The following is a 16,774-nucleotide window of genomic DNA, read 5'->3' as shown; positions in this document are numbered from 1 at the left end:
CATATATAAAAACATACCTAAATCAGAAAAACCATTAATATTGTGATTGTGTTTCTCAAGAACCGTAGAATCATAAGCAGAGTTTTCTTTACCAACTGAATAACATATGTCCGGTTCTTTTTCTCCTACTACCTACATCAGTTCATGCCATTAACAATTTCAAAATATGTGATCGAAATCCTAGTAACGAAGAAGGAGATGAAACAGGTTACCTTTCTGTGAAGAAGAAGGAGACAAAGGACCATTGTTAGGCCATTTCTGTGCATTCGGACTATTTTCTTCATTCATGGCAAGAAGGAGATGGCAAGAAGGAGATCAAATTCGTGTAACTGATTCCTTGTTAACTAAGATGTTGATTGTATACATTTGAATTCGAATTTTTAAGTTTACAGTTGATTGAAACATTTGTTTAATTTGAATTTAAAATTTACTTCATTTGAGGAGTAATGATAGGCTTCATAACAATATTTGATCTAATATTTCAAATATAAATATGGGTCTTATCCATGAAGTTGGACTATCCAACTTTTAACCCAAAAGTGTGTAAAAATAGTTAAGATGGGTCACCCATTCAAAATTGGACTATTCATAATGTAAGTGATTTTACCAAAATAGCCAAAATCTAGTATAACTTTTTTTAGAAGGAGGGTATTTGGTGTAATTTGTTTTTTTCTTTATTAGCAAAGTTTAGGAATATATTGATATAATTATGACCACTGCACTGAAACCATAATAATTTGGGTAAATATATCTTAACCTCTTAGACTTTAGTTTCGCAAACCAGAAAAATAATTTTAAAAATTTGTACACACTGAACTTAATATGCTTCTATTTGAATGTAAAAAACCATGCGGCAAAGATCAGAGGAGAATTGGACTGACACTTCAGAGTCATCTTGTAAAGCCTCGACATCTTGTAAAGAAAGCGAAATTGTCTAACACAATTATTCAATCCAAATGGAGATCTTGTTTTGTTTTTATATCTTTTATAAATTACATTGGAATTGTGCTAATTATTAAAACAAGTAGAACAACCAAAAGTGAGATTATATAACTTCAGGTAATTTTTCTAACGCTTGGTATGACAAAATTGCAAATTTTTTCTGTTCCAAGAATATAACTCTAACATGCATCATTTTATCTTTATCTAGTACACTCATAAAACCAAGCTAATTTTACTATCTTCAGTTGTAAAGAACTTCAAAATTGCATCTTAACTTGTGGAAGTTTAACAAAGAGAATTTCTTTTACAACCTTGCAGAACATAAGCAAAACAATGTGGTTACAAGTGGGATCATCCATTGGAAAAGATACAAAGCACGAAGAGAAACTGAAATCGAGGTCGCTATTTCTACAGAGAATCTGCAATTCTCCATTGATGGATTAACTGTGGTTATCAACCCCAACCCACCAAAATCACAACTGTCTGGCCTTTGGTTGTGCTGCTGATAATAGTTATTAAACGCGTAAGATACATTTCCAGGCCAACTGATGTTGAAACAGGAACCACCAGGAGAAAGTGCAGTGCAGTCGGCAAGGGAGCATGCCTCTGAAGCTCTCGCACTTGCGTTGGACAAGTCTTTGTTGTTATTCACAACACACCATCTTGTGGAAAAGTATTCCACATTCTCAGCATTCACCATATTTTTTGGGCCCCGCCCGAAATTAACATGGTACTTTGCTTGACCATCAAAAGTGAATACACCCCAGTGTCTCTCGAAATTTCCAGTTGCTATGCTTCTCTGGTTTTCATCCAGTAGGCTTAGTATGTAAGTTTCAGTTGGTGGATTACGAGGCCTGAGTGGGGTCCCTGACTTGCTATTGAGGTGATTTATTAGGCCCTTCATGAATTCTTCTGCAATGGAAGAAGTTGCATTTGCAAATCCATCAGTAGGCCAACCGATCTGTCCAATGACAATATCAATCTGTGGAAATCGAGCAGCTGATAATGCAGAAACAACAGTGTCATAGCTCAAGTCAAAGGCATTCTTGTATATCTTGTGACTGTCATTACGCGGGCGTGCAGTTTCCCTAAAAAGAGCAAAGTCAAGGGACGTGTTCTCTTTTTGGTAGTATTTTAGAAACGGGGATATAGTCACAAAGAAAGGCGAGTGATGCTTGTCGAGAAATCCAAGGAGTTCAATCATGGTTTTGTTGGTATCAGATCTAAAGTGTCCTCCGGAAGGGAGGCCAGATTTCGACTGGAAGGCATCAAAACTGCATGGAACAACTACCTGTACTTCGTTTGCCAGTTTTGCTCTGTAAAGTGCTGCCTGAATGTTAGTGGCAGCCCCAACAACAAAGGGATAGAACTGATTACCATAACTTTGCAGGAACGGCTCATCTCCAACAGCAATATTACTGCATATGTCTTAAAGCAGTGAGCAGACAGAAATGAAAAATCGATAAAGGTATAAAATTCACATTTGATATTTAAAAGATCAATGGTCATTATTCAGAGGTCCAATCTGGAGTATCTTCTTCATGATACATACTTTAAATATATGCTAGCGTACAGGCAAAGAAGCAACAGAATTATGGGTATTTTACTCCCTTATGTTGTACACTGTTAGCTTCTCAATATGGCCAAGGTTAAGTACAATAGAAAGAGGGAGAGATGTAAACTGCAAGTATGGGACGGAGTGCAATGGCTTTACATTTAAGATTATGATATAGGTTGGGGACAATGGACTTGAGCCACCCATAAGCTATAAACAGTGAAGATATTAGCGTAATTTAGATTCATGACTTTAGAAACCTGGATTTCTACAAACATAGACAGATTAAAGGGTGATGCACAAAGAAATATTATGATGATATACATTAATGATGGAAACTACTGATGGACGTTGAGTTAGGCAGATTGCATCGCACCACCAACTCCTATACTAATCTTGGTTTTCCACTGCAAGAGAGATCAAGTTTTCTTCCAACATAAACGCTACGTAGGCTGTAGCACTAGTAAATATATGCCAGATGCAAGAATTCGACATCCACAATTATGGGGCACGAACAACTTAATTCTAAAACTACAAAATTTCTTCGTATTCAACAATCTCTACCTTCTTCGATTTGGTAAATCAGCACCAAGCAACCTAATTATAGTATAAATTAAGTTCCCTAATCAGCATACCTAATCAAAAGCTACTTCTAAGCAATTCTTTCCACGTGAATGTGTGTACACATACAACCAATTCTATAAATATATTACAAGCATATACAGCAGAACCTCAATAATAACACTTTCTTCGGTCCCAACCTTGATAAGTTTATCTTCTTTTTTAATGATAGTAAGACGAAAAGTCTTGAATTCAAATCCTTTATAAGAGCAAGTCCAATGCATAGTTATATTTAGTCTTATAGCTATAATATTTAGTCATATACAGTTGAAGCTCGATAAATAACACCTTTTTTCAGTCCCGGACTTACTAAATTTATCTTGTCTATAACAATAGCTTAGAAGCAAAGTCTTGAATTCAAATCCTCCATAAGCTTATTCATTATAACCTCCACAAATAGCACTTTTTCACTCCCAACCTTATTAAATTCATCTTACCTTTAACAATACTTTAGACGCAAAGTCTAGAATTCAAATCCTCCCTTTGCATAGACACTAGAACCTCGATAAATAAGACATTTTTTTCAGTCCCTGGCTTAATAAATTTATCTTATGTTCTTCTTTTTTGCTAAATGAATTCAAATCTTTATTAACTTATACACTAGAACCTCGATAAACAACACTTTTTTTCAGTCCCGGGCTTAATAACCTTTTGTTATTTATTTTCCTCTGCTAAATAAACTCATCATCTCTTTAACAATACCTTAGACGCAAAATCTTGAATTCGCATCCTCCATTAGCATATATACGAGAACCTAGATAAATAACACATTTTTCAGTTCCAACCTAACAGTTTCATTTTATTTCTGATGATAGCTAAAAGGCAAAGACTTGAATTTAATCCTCCTTCACATCTCCTATGCACTTAAAACACAATGTATTTACATAATTACATACCCGAGTGCAAAATGCACATCAAAATAAAAACAGTGATAATCGAAAAGAAAAATACCGAATACGAAGCTTTCCAGCACCCTGAGAAACAAATCTAGTAACATTATCATGAACCCAATTCTGAGCTGCTTTAAAAGAAGAATTCAAACCATGAAGCAAAGAATTAGGAATGCCAACAGTAACATCAACATTAGAGCCAGAAAGAGCTTCAAGAGCACTAGCTTCGATATCGAAAAGCTTGACTTTAGTAATGCCATTGGACTTCAATAGCTCAACTACTTTGTCTGGCGGTAATGGATTAGATGAAGATGTTCCCCAGTTCACTCCAATTGCTTGTACCTTAAAAAGACTTAAACCCAAGATGAGGGAGAGTAAGAGGGAGACAATGTAGTTGAGGTTTGAAGACATTGTTCAGAAAGCTTGAAGCTTTTTAGTTTTGAAGCTACTGGTTGGTTCTTGATTTTTGTTTAAGATGGGAAGTGGTTGTGTGAATAAAAGCTGATGCTACTGTTTGTGTGTTGTAATAATCCAAAATCAAACTTATTAGTTGAGATACAGATATTAATCAATAAATCAGGATGGTTTAAATATCGGATATATTTTAGAACTTTTTAGATATTTAATAAGTTAGTTTTATGTATTATTTAAAAATAATTCATAACTATTAGTTTTTTTTTTTTTTGAAGAATTCATAACTATTAGTTGATTTTTTTTAAATAAAAAGTGAAATAATGGTTAGTTGGGTTTTTTTTAATTCGTTTTTATTAAGTAGAGAATTTCAAACAATATAAATGTTGGTTAGTTAGGTTTTTTGTTTTGTTTAAAAATAAAAATAATTTAAGCTTTGTTTAAGACAATGGCTGAATGACTAATTGGCTAAGAATGCAAATGTGGCTCAGTGGGTGAGGTAACGGGGGACTGAGTTCCCTTTCTAATAGAAAGGATCGAAATCTAACAAAAATTGATGAGCACTCAGATTTCTACTCCAGATCCAAAAATACAAATAAGAGTTTAAATTGTTGATTATGATCAAATACAAATTTCACATATAGAATAGTCTATTTTATTAAAAAGATGCTACTTCACCAAAACTCCTGCATCCAAAATTTGTAAGCCCTTGATAGTAAAAAAGACTCCAACACTAGGAAGACAAATTCACCATGCATATTAATAAATTGATATATTACCTCAAATTAACAGCCAGAATATAATTCGAACAAAGGCAATGCCAGAGAAACAGGACATTTAAAAACCAAAATTAAATAAAGTTACAGGTATATCACCCAAGCACAATCAAGTTCAATCTAAGCACAACGCATTATAATTCTAGATTTCAAACTGAAAACAAACTAAACATGCCAGAAATGGTCGCTATAAGTCTCTTCCTAGCCTGTTTCATTGAGAATTTAACTAAACAGTGGCTGCTGCCTGGGCTGCTTGCCTCTTCCGTGCCTCTTCAATAATGGTCAACTTAATACCTTTTCCCTTGGGTAGAGACACCCAAGGCTTTGAACCCTTACCAATTGTGAACACATTACTCAACCGAGTGGCAAACTCATGACCAAGGTTATCCTGGATATGAACAGTCTCAAAGCTTCCCTTATGTTTCTCCCTGTTCTTAAGAATTCCAACACGCCCAGTGTTCCTTCCACCTGTCACCATGACAACATTACCAACATCAAACTTAATGAAGTCAGCAATCTTGTTGGCCTCCAGATCCAGCTTAATGGTGTCATTAGCCTTGATAAGAGGATCTGGGTATCGGATGGTTCGCCCATCATAGGTGTTTATGTATGGAATCCCTTTCTGTCCAAATTGCACAGATCGGACTTTGCAGAGCTTAAACTGAAAAAAAAAAGATTGCAAGAATCAATATCTGACAATCTAAGCATCTCATGTTTGAGCTTGCAACTAGTCAAAATATTGTTTATATTTTTGGATGAGACTAACCTTAGATTCTTCATCCCTCACCGAATGAAGACGAAACCGGCCCTTGGTATCATAAAGAAGACGGAAGTTCTCATTGGTTTTAGGAATCGACACAACATCTGAAAAAGATTTATAACTCAGCCAACTTTAAAGGGAAATATTTGAAAAGAACATATAGCTCAGCCAACACTATTCGACAACATATTAATTATCTAGTTATCAAGTTGCAAATAATACATGAGCCAGTGAGCTTACCCATGAAGCCAGCTGGGTAGGTCTTATCTGTCCTAACCTTTCCATCAACAAGAACATGTCGCTGCATAAGAATGGATTGGACCTCACGGTATGTCAGTGCATACTTGAGCTTGTTTCGGAGGATAAGAATCAAGGGCAGGCACTCCCTTGACTTGTGTGGCCCAGATGATGGCTTGGGAGCCTAGTTAGGGAAGAAAATTACACGAATAAGAACCAAAAGTACAGAACTCAGTTTAGACAATAAGAAAAATCATTTATTAGTAAAGCCTCACTTACAAATGCTCCACCAAGTTTGTCAAGCATCCAATGCTTTGGGGCATTGAGCCTCTTCAAATGCTTCTTCAATCCTCTTGCCTGTTAAACACCACAAACACAATGTATATTGATAGTGAACAAACAGCTTAATGACCACATTAAACATCCACACACAATACATTAAACATCATCAAATTTTGACCACATTAACAAAAATTCCACTAGACAGGACAATTCAAACAAAAGATACATTACCTACATGAATAAATTAAACTAAATTCAGATTCTACCAGTTTATCTCAGGCATGGCCAATTACAAAAAATTGCAAACATTTGTCCCTATCAGTTATACACCCTCTCCCTTCAACTACGAGTCTAATAACGTAACGAGACACCATCTGATCCAACTAATTAAATCCGTAATTATCGATACAACCTTCACTTATCAAATATACCATACCAACTAAAACACAGTCCACATTCATTCAAACATATAATAAGTAAACGTTGGACTCTTCGTAGTATATCTAAAGCATACAACAGCACAATAAAAACATTCTAAACTCGAAAAATCTCAACTACGAGTCTAAACCAAAAGTAATTTTTTGAGATTTTTAGCTGTTGAAAAGCACGATTCATCTAAAACTTGTCATGCTTAATTGAGATGAAAATGCAAACACATATACAGCATACATATATGTATATAATATATCCGCAATACCAAACATTAGCTCATCAACATTTCATCCCACTAAATCAAAACCATAAAGTAGAGATACAAATAATGACTATACATGAACAATCAATCAAAACACATAGTCGATTAATTATTTGATAAATTGCGTGTAGAGAGAGAGTGGGGGAGAGAATGGGGGAGAGAGTGGGGCGTGAGAGGCAAAGAGAGGGAAAGGGAGAGAGAGGGAGAGAGAGAGAGAGAGAGAGAGAGAGAGAGAGAGAGAGAGGAGCATACCATGGTGTTGAATTGGGATGGTAGAGACCGGAGATTGGTCTCGGCGGTGCAGCTGCAGTGTTGTCGAGTGAGCAGTGTAGGAAAGAATGAGAGAGAAACCCTAGCCAGGTTTTTATATGCTCTTCTGGCCCATCTTGTAAGCCCAAATCTTTAGTTTCTTTTGGTACGAGGCCCAAACCTGGTTGTATATTTATTTCTTTATTTAAGCAATTCTTAAAATAATTTTATTTAATTAATCGTATAGTTGTATTTCTTTAACTCTTAAGAGGCTCTACATGTATAACAAAATTAATGAAATCTCAAAAAAATATTAATTGATAAAGTAATTAAAATTGACAAGTTAATAAGATTTTCCGCTCCGGACTGGGATTAATAGGAATAAAATAATGTTTTCATTAAATGTGTAATATAGATTATTTAAAAAATAATCGAAAGCAAGAGTGAGTAAGTTATCGAAACAATTAAATAGTAAGGGGCGCGCTTTGCAGTTAGCAACATGATATCAAATTTTATAAACGTGGTCGAATATAACAAGATATAATTTTTTTAAAAATATTTTTTGCTTGTTAAAATTCAACCATAGAAATTAGGGGTGTACGCGGTTCGGATGTGATCGATTTTGGGGTAAAAGTTGAACCAACCGCGAAGAGCGGTTTTAAAAAATTGTCATCCGCAATTGCAAATGCGGTTGCGGTTAACCGCGTTATTTGCGGTTGCGAATTTGCGGTTATTGCGGATCGGTTTGCGGTTCAACCACTTATTTTAAAATAATTAATAATTTACAAAAAAATAAATTCGGAATATTAATAAATTGAAATTAAAGTTACGTAATAAATTACATTCAAAAATAAAATATAAACTAATGCTCCGTGTGGAGTAAGGATATTAAAAACATACAAAAATGTGAAGGCGAGAGAAAAGAAAAAAAAAAGATAAAAAAATTTACATGTTAATTATATTTTTCATTTGTTTGGTATATATCTTATAATGATTGTGAATCTTATGAACGAAATCTTAACATTAACTTAAGATTAGTGGATAAATGTGTATACTTATTAATCTATATGATATCAACTATATTTTTGGAAATATATTTTATTATAAATATATGTTGCGAGTTGTGGTTGCGGTTGCGATTTTGCGATTTTCAAGAATTTAAAACCGCATCCAAACCGTGAATGAGCGGTTTTTAAAATTTAAATACACAACCAACCCGTATTTCGCGACTATCCGCAAATGCGGTTCGGTTGCGAGCGGTTGAGCGGTTGAATGCGTTTAAGCGGTTTATCTGTACACCCCTCATAGAAATGTTGAGTGATTAGACAAACAGAAACGTGTGGTTGAGTGCAGAGTGGGATGAGAAAATGGAAACTAAAGAAAGTACAGAGAAGACGGTGTGCGTAACAGGTGGTAGTGGCTTCATCGGCTCCTGGCTTGTTCGTCTACTTCTTGACCGTGGCTACACTGTCCATGCAACCGTCAAAAATCTTCGTAATTTCTCGTTTCTCTTGACCAATTAATCATTCAATCCTTCTTAAGTTTATCTTAACTTGTGTGTGCTTGTCATTGTTTTTTTAAGATGATGAAAATGAAACAAAGCATCTGGAAGCTTTGGAAGAGCATAAGTCACATCGTCTCCGTCTCTTTCAAATCGATCTTCTTAATTATGAGTCTATTGTTAGAGCCATTACTGGTGTTACTGGTGTCTTTCACCTTGCTTCTCCATGCATCATCGACCAAGTTGTTGATCCCGAGGTTTTCTGTTTCTCTTCTCTGATTTACGTTTGTTGTAATCGAGAACATGTTCATTATAATAAAGTCCTACTTTGACAAAATTGTTGATTTTAAGTATATTGTAATCGAGAACAGGGTCATTATAACAAAATCTTACTTCGATAAAATTGTTGATTCTAAGTATGTTGTAATCAAGAACAAGTTCATTACAATAAAATTCTACTTTTATCACTTTCATTCGCTTTTATTTATATCTATACACATTCATATGATGTACGTGCACCTATATTGATACGGTTGATTGCAAAAATTAAAGAACAACACGCACACTAGGAGTGGCAGAGTCGATTAGATTTGAAGCCTGAGAGTGTGGGCTGATGTGTATGTTAGAACATATGCTTGGTGTGATTGTAAATGTAAGGTAGACAAGTTTGATTAAAGTACCACTGTCCACTTCTGACATGATGCATGTGTTCAAAGCCCCTATCGAAACAACACAAATTTTAACCGTTCTGCTTCTAGCAATTAATTTGATGATTGGTAATATATCAAGTAAGGTTTATTTTATTATTGTTTTCCTGCGTTATTTTTGTACATTCTGAAAAGGTGTAGTAGTCCGATTTTGCAGAAGGAGATAATGGAACCGGCTATTGAGGGCACAAAATTTGTGCTTATGGCTGCAAAGGAACTTGGAGTTAAGCGTTTGGTTATCACCTCATCTAGTGTTGCCATTGGTCCCATCCCTTCCTGGCCAGCTGACTTGATCAAGAATGAGGATTGTTGGACTGATGTTGAGTACTGTAAACAGAACAAGGTGCACTCACTATCTCTGTTGTGCACCGTTAATGATGTAAATAACGGTGACAACAGATAATTAATAAAGTTGTGATGTCACAATTTTTATAATTAAGTCTTACACGACCCATGTTTACAAAAATGGCTGTTTACAAATATGAAATGTGCAATGATTTTTATTTTTTTTTGAGGGAAATGCACTGCTAAAAGTTGAGATGGTCTTAATACTTACACCTCTCTGTTCCATGTCTGCTAGTTATGGTATCCAGCAGCTAAGACACTAGCTGAAAAAGCTGCCTGGGAAGTGGCCGAGGAAGAAAATTTAGATGTGGTTGTGGTGAATCCCGGAGCTGCGATGGGAGCCATTCTCCCTCCAACTATTAATTCAAGCATGTCACTGATGCTTCGGCTTCTCCAGGGTAATCTCTATACATATTCATCTCCATATCTGTGCAATTATTCCAAAATTGCTTGGTTGAAAAATTTAAGAATTAGAAGAACACATGCTTTCGTGCACAAGGGATCATTTTGACATTCAGAATGTATTTTACAGCTGTTTATTATGTGTGCATGCATTATATTTCCTTGCTCAGATTTAATCAATAGAAATGAAACTCGTATGAGACTCGTAACCTCTCTCTCTCTCTCTCACTAAGCACAGCTTCTTCTCCGCGTTCTCTCTTGAGTTGGCCCTTTTGGAGAAGTGTTACTGTTTTTAAGGACTGTTAGTCTAACTGAGAGAAATTAAAGTGATAGATTTGGGCTTGTGCGCCATTCCAACCTTTTCAATCATCTTCTTTCAGATTAATATATAATCCAATCCAATATGATCTCTTGTTCTGGGTAAGGTTATTGTCTTTACCTAAGCGGTATCTCTTCACCATGGATAATGTAAATATTGAACATGCCGCTTCTCACTATTAAATGTATGTGTTAAACAGTAAAAAAACAAGATATAAATTCAATGGATATAAGTTTTATATTCAATACCTACATTTGCTTCTTGGTACTTTAATATTTACTCAGCTTCCCTCTGTCATTGATTTTCACTTGGTCTAAAATTCCTGGTAGAGTTACATTTTTGTACTTGCAGGTTGTACAGAAACTTATGACGAAGTTTATATGGGATCAGTTCATGTTAAAGATGTGGCCCTAGCTCACATACTAGTTTACGAAAACCCATCAGCAAAGGGGAGGCACTTGTGTATTGAGTCCATCTGTCATTTTAGTGACTTTGCAGCGAAGGTTACAGAAATGTACCCGGAATATCAGTTGCCTAGGTATTGTGTCTACTTATGGGAGCCAGTAATTTCTTATAGGTGTTTACAGTGTATAGAGCATATGATTACACCTTGTTACTTGTGAGTTCATCAGTCATTCATTTTTCGGCCAAGGGTTGATAATTAACTTAGTTTATACAAATGCTTAATTATTACAGCCTACCAAAGGATACGCAACCAGGCTTGCTGAGATGGAAGGATCCGTCCAAGAAGCTGATGGACTTGGGTTTGCAGCTTACTTCGGTTGAGCAGATTATCAAGGATTCTGTCGAGAGTTTGAAGAGCAAAGGATTTATCTCTTGAATGAAGACAACGGAATGTGGTCTGTAGCCTGTACAGATTTACTCTATTTATGTTCATAATATATATTGTTCTTTTAGTGGACACAAAGTAAAACTTGATCAGTGGGCTAGTCTCATGTTTTGGTGAGACATAAAACCTATAATCTATAAGAAAAACAAAAGGATATGTATTTGAAGAAAGCCGACATGGTGAGTCTTAAGCTGAGGACCCAAAAAACTTACTCCGTACGTCTATTTTATAAGAGACATGTAAATTGGGAAAGAGGGAGTATAATTTATGAGACAAAAATAAAATAAGTATTTGGAAAAGCGGGAAATCAAACTTCCAACCTTGTTTCAACAAGGAACGATCCTAATTTAATGCAGAAATTTTTGGCTCTACCGGTTGAGTCACTTCCCCTACTGATTTTTTTTGTCAAGAATTACGTTACATGTGGAGGAATTGTATCATAATACAATAGCAGCAATAAGAAGTTCCTAATTCAAGAAAGTTTATCATTTAATCATCGGACATGCAGAGATTTGAAAATAAATTAAGTTACAAATAAAGAAGAAGAGGTGGGGAATAAGAAAGACAAACCTCAACCAGGCCTCAGTATGAAGTATTGAACATTTACATTTCGAATAATAGATCAAGTGATGTTTCATTGTCCTTGGTGAAAGCACTACCAGCAGTAGCAATTTTGTACTGTTTCAGACTTTGCACCCGAGTCTTCGAAAATTACAGATGCAGCATAAATTCATTGGCATGGTTTAAAAACCTTTTAAGCCTAAAAAAATAGATTAAATATTGTGCATTTCACCTGTTTTATTGAGGCTAAGTCATCGTTATTGGGTTAGAAACTGATCACGGTAAGGAGTTGAACCTCGGACTTATTTCAAGTGAGAAATGATCCAAATATAGTTTAATAGAGAATTTTTGCTCTTACCAATTAAGTTACTTTCCCGAAGAAATTTAAAAAATAATATATTATAAGCAAACAAGAAGAGGTGGGTGAACAAGAATAGAACAAAACCTCATTGGTTTGTTGTATATTTGTTGTGTTATTAGGCAATCCTGGCTTTAATACTGAGCAGATGATGTTTGATGTTTCCTTGCACTTTGAGTCATATATGTTCACTAGGGATTTTCACGCTTAAACAAAATGAACACCGGAATATATATATATATAGGCTAGTGATCAAATAGAAATCAATACTAAAATAAAAACTAAAAACCTTCACCTAATCCATCCACTTATACACCTGCCCAACCTTTTACCTGATACCCTGCCCCCATCCCGATCCTTCACCTGATATTCCCCGACATTTTTTGTCCTCTCTCCCGTTCACCCCCCTCCTCCTTCATCCATCGATAAAAACACACCTGCATATATATACAAGCCTGTATATATATATATATATCATCATACAGTAATTAACATTAATTTCGTCACTAATTGATATGAATTTGAGCACCAAACACCTTTAAAATTGAGATGTTGTGATTTCCATTATGGTGGTTGTGTGAATTAAAAGTGTTGGTGAAGAACTGTCGCGATTTCGTCACTAATTGAATAACTGTTTTGATTTCAGTTTTTCTAATTTTGATAGCTTGAATTAAGAAATGGAGGTGGCGAGTTGTATGACAGGTGAGAGCTGTTATAGGTAACTGTGGCAGAAGAAGATCACGTGTAGGCGCCGGTCATGCTCCAAGTGGTGCTATGCAGGAAGTGGTGATGTAATGCATAATGATTTCAAATTAGTAATTAGTAATTATTTTAATACATATTAGTGATTTTTTTGCAATCGCTAAAATGAAATCAATATTGTTCCAGTACCCAGTAGATTTTAGTGATTCCCGTAAGTATAATTAGTGATGGTTTTTAGTTTTTATTTTAATTAGGTTTGTAGCTGAGTAGGACTCTCTATATATATATATATATATATATATATATATATATATGGGCTATTCTAAGAGAAACCATTTTAGAATATAAACTAGAAACCAAATAATTTTTTTAAAAAAATTACTTCGAAACATAACACATATGTTATGTAAATCGATTGTTGAGAGATGAAGAAAAATACAGTGAAGTCGGATTTTAAAAAAAACTTGCTTGACGGGAAAAATCAAATTAAAAACGGAGGGGAAAAGCTGAGATTGGGTGTGGGAGGGTGTAGATTAGTTGGGTGTTGTGCTTTAGGGGACCATTAGATTAGATTGATCTAATGACTTAGATTAGTTTTCAGTTTATATTTTAATTTTGGTTTCTATTTAATCATTCCCCTATATATATATATATATATATATATATATATATATATATATATATATATATATATATATATATACGTTACTTAAAAAATTACAATCTAGTCCTAATTAGAAAATACAAATAAAAATTAAATTAGTTTCTAGTTTCTATTTTAATTTTGGTTTCTAGTTGATTATTCCCCTATATATATATATGTTACTTAAAAAATTAAAGGAATCGAATCTCAAACCTTGTTTCTTCAAAAAACGATCCTAGACGAAGGAGTTTTTTACTCTACCAATTGAGCTACTTCACCGATGATATTTGAAAGTGAATTAGTCGCAACTAAATAAAAAGACGAGGGAATATCTACGTTCAGTATAATGAACCAACTGATATTTCCTTGTTCTTTGTATGAGCATCACTAGCAGTGGAAATTTTTGTTAGCTTCATGGTTTCTGATGATGATACAACAGAATGGACTATCTCAATGCAACAGAATGATTCAACAAGATCTATCCGAGATTAATGCAAGTCTAGCAGATAAGGTTTAGGTTTTTAATGTATATCTTAGTTTGGTTGGATTTAAATCTCTTCTCAAACAAGCCTTATCTTGAACTTAGTTTGAATCTTTCAAATCTCTATCTTTAACTAAATTTATCTTTCTATAAATACTCTAACAGATTATCATCTTCAGGACTCATTCAAATGTTTTCAAAGTTGTTCTTGATAATGTATATGTTATCACTTGTTTGAAAACAAAATCGGTTAGACTTTGTCTATAAATACAACTCTAGTATTTCAGATTGGACTAATGCTTTCACGTCAATTTCTCTTCATCTGAAAATATTTTCTTGTTCATTATTCTCGAGATACAAATATAGTCGAACAAGATCTAGTTTGAGTTGTAATCAATTTGTTTATTCTTGTACTCGTGTATTCATATCAACTTTGTGCCGGGTTGTGGCAATGCTTGATTTCAAAGTATAGCAAGGTAGCTAGAAGGCTAAGGAATACAGTGGGCTAGGTAGCAAGGTAGCTTGGGAAAGGGTTTCTTTCAGGTGCTATATTTGTAATCAAGGAAAGACTGTAAGTTCTTTATTAAAGTTGATCTAATACATTCTCTATGCTAGTTGACATAGGGACTTGGATGTAGGCCATAGACTAGGTGTAGGGCCGAACCAAGTGAAAACTTCTGGTGTTTTACTTTATTCAGTTTTCAGCATAATGTATTTATATTACTGTTATTTTCATTCTGCAGTTAAAAGAGACTGTCTAATACCCTGTCTCATTTGTAAAGGGACTGTCCCATTTGCATAAGAGACTGTCCCATTTGCTTTGACAGTTAGAATATAATACTATCTATCGAGCCTTTAAATTTCATTTAGTATCAGAGCGGGTGCATTTAATTCTATTTTTAGTGTTTATTTTGCTAGCGATCCATGGCTCAACCAGATAGGTATTCAAATAACTATCCACCACTTATCCAAGGTGCTGAAAACTACAATGACTGGAAATTCTGGATGAAGATATTTCTTCAGCGTGATGCTTTTGAATGGGATGCTGTTGAGAATGGTTTCACAATTCCTATGAAAGATGGAAAGCCCAAATCCCTCAAGGATATTTCTCTTGAAGAAATGAATGCAATGAATTATAATGCTAAAGCTATGAACTCGCTTCTTAATGGCATGGTAGCTACCGAGTTACGTACGAAAAGTATCTGCATGTACTACTGTGAAACAGATCTGGGATACAATAAAAGTCATCCACGAAGGCACTTCTAAGGTACGTGAAGTCAAATTAAGTATGCTAATGAGTGATTATGAAGGTTTCAGGTTGGAAAGAGATGAATGCGTACGGGATGCTCAAGGAAGATTCCTGACACTTATAAATTATATCTCACTATTGGAAAGGATCATTCCTCAATCTGAAATCAATAGGAAAATCCTCAGGGCAATGTCAAAGAAGTTTGCTCCAAAAGTTACCATTCTGCAGGACTCAACACTTCTTTCGACTATAGACACTTTAACACTCTTCAGTGAATTGGAAGAATTCGAAAATCAACTACGTAGATATGATGAAGAAGATGAAGCTCCTCGTAAAAAGACTCTTGCACTCAATGCCGAAGCTGATGAGTCTCCTGATGATTTTGATGAAGAGATTGCTCTTCTAACCAAGAAGTTTCATAAATTTCTTGCCAAACGGAATGCCTCTAAACGACCTATGAAGTCACAGTTTCCAAAGAAGGACTCCAAAACTAACTCAAGCAAGGAGAATAAAGCAAATCAAAGAAAGGATACATGCTTTGAATGTGGAAAGAAAGGGCATTTCAAAAAGGACTGCTACAAGCTGAAGAACAAAAAGAAGGCATTAATCACTTGGAGTGATGATGAATCTGATGTTGAGATTGATTCAGATGATGAAGTTGCTCAACTCTGCTTTGCTGGACTCGAGGAAAGCTTCAGTGACAATGATGAGGTACAGAATATAAATATAATTCGAATGTATCTACATCGATGTTGAATTTGCAGGTCCATGTTAAGAAGCTAAGAGAAAAGAATGCTTATTTAAAACAAGCATTAAGTGAAGTTCTTAGTGAAATGGATGATCCTATGAAGGATGAAGCCTTGACTGCGGAAAACAAATCTTTACTTGAAAATATTTCAAAACTTACTAAGGAAAATCAATATCTCAAGAATGAAATTGAGATTAAAGATGTCTGTCTTGAAGCTTTGAAGAAAGAGTCAATCTCTGTTGATCCAGAAACTGTCAAAAGAGACAGTGTTCCTGACCCCTTGGTTCCTGAACTAAAGAAGAAAGTAGCACGGCTTGAAAAAGATTTAGCAAAATATTTTCATGGTGAAGGAACTCTGAATGCTTTACTTGCTAAACAAAAATCTTCTCTTGATAAAGGAGGATTAGGATGCGAATCAATCAAGAAACGTGCATTTCAAGGTAATTACAAGCGAGCTCCTATGAAGTTGTTAGGAATATATGTGCATTAGT

The 16,774-nt window shown here is 34.8% G+C and overlaps 3 protein-coding genes across 4 annotated transcripts; 1 reads left to right on the top strand and 2 right to left on the bottom strand.

Annotated features, from left to right (window-relative positions):
* Positions 1–1,187: 1,187 nt before the first annotated feature.
* Positions 1,188–4,506, bottom strand: LOC141689127 (glucan endo-1,3-beta-glucosidase 9). Its single transcript, XM_074493314.1, has 2 exons — positions 4,070–4,506; positions 1,188–2,360 (listed from the first exon to the last, which is right to left on the bottom strand). Exons 1-2 carry the CDS (start codon positions 4,417–4,419, stop codon positions 1,247–1,249), a joined length of 1,464 nt encoding a protein of 487 aa, XP_074349415.1. The 5' UTR covers positions 4,420–4,506; the 3' UTR covers positions 1,188–1,246.
* Positions 4,507–5,176: 670 nt separating this feature from the next.
* On the bottom strand, positions 5,177–7,566 carry LOC141692846 (small ribosomal subunit protein eS4x-like). The gene is made up of 5 exons (XM_074497795.1): positions 7,421–7,566; positions 6,472–6,549; positions 6,196–6,376; positions 5,962–6,059; positions 5,177–5,856 (listed from the first exon to the last, which is right to left on the bottom strand). Exons 1-5 carry the CDS (start codon positions 7,421–7,423, stop codon positions 5,422–5,424), a joined length of 795 nt encoding a protein of 264 aa, XP_074353896.1. The 5' UTR covers positions 7,424–7,566; the 3' UTR covers positions 5,177–5,421.
* Positions 7,567–8,740: 1,174 nt separating this feature from the next.
* Positions 8,741–11,711, top strand: LOC141692647 (cinnamoyl-CoA reductase 1-like). Of its 2 annotated transcripts, none has more exons than XM_074497552.1 (6): positions 8,741–8,911; positions 9,000–9,175; positions 9,783–9,968; positions 10,206–10,368; positions 11,043–11,229; positions 11,388–11,711. In XM_074497552.1, the coding sequence occupies exons 1-6, from the start codon at positions 8,785–8,787 to the stop codon at positions 11,530–11,532; spliced, it is 984 nt and encodes a 327-aa protein (XP_074353653.1). In that variant the 5' UTR covers positions 8,741–8,784; the 3' UTR covers positions 11,533–11,711. The 2 variants fall into 2 exon arrangements, with proteins under 2 accessions (XP_074353653.1, XP_074353654.1); XM_074497553.1 differs by having other exon boundaries at positions 8,748–8,911; positions 9,770–9,968.
* Positions 11,712–16,774: the final 5,063 nt, after the last annotated feature.

The sequence above is a fragment of the Apium graveolens genome, chromosome 10, assembly GCF_009905375.1.
Source record: "Apium graveolens cultivar Ventura chromosome 10, ASM990537v1, whole genome shotgun sequence".
In the NCBI taxonomy this organism is placed as follows: Eukaryota; Viridiplantae; Streptophyta; class Magnoliopsida; order Apiales; family Apiaceae; genus Apium; species Apium graveolens.
Note: the sequence above shows the minus strand (reverse complement) of the source record. Positions and strands in the feature narration are given on the sequence as shown.

Bases quoted from the DNA above. Each gene is read 5' to 3' on its own strand.
- LOC141689127 (XM_074493314.1), bottom strand. From the start codon at position 4,419: ATGTCTTCAAACCTCAACTACATTGTCTCCCTCTTACTCTCCCTCATC. The intron at 2,361-4,069 runs GTATTTTTCTTT...AGACATATGCAG, and splicing joins GCTGGAAAGCTTCGTATTCG to TAATATTGCTGTTGGAGATG.
- LOC141692846 (XM_074497795.1), bottom strand. The intron at 6,377-6,471 runs GTAAGTGAGGCT...TTCCCTAACTAG, and splicing joins ACAAACTTGGTGGAGCATTT to GCTCCCAAGCCATCATCTGG. The intron at 6,060-6,195 runs GTAAGCTCACTG...AATCTTTTTCAG, and splicing joins CTACCCAGCTGGCTTCATGG to ATGTTGTGTCGATTCCTAAA.
- LOC141692647 (XM_074497552.1), top strand. From the start codon at position 8,785: ATGGAAACTAAAGAAAGTACAGAGAAGACGGTGTGCGTAACAGGTGGT. The intron at 9,176-9,782 runs GTTTTCTGTTTC...CCGATTTTGCAG, and splicing joins ACCAAGTTGTTGATCCCGAG to AAGGAGATAATGGAACCGGC. The intron at 9,969-10,205 runs GTGCACTCACTA...CATGTCTGCTAG, and splicing joins AGTACTGTAAACAGAACAAG to TTATGGTATCCAGCAGCTAA.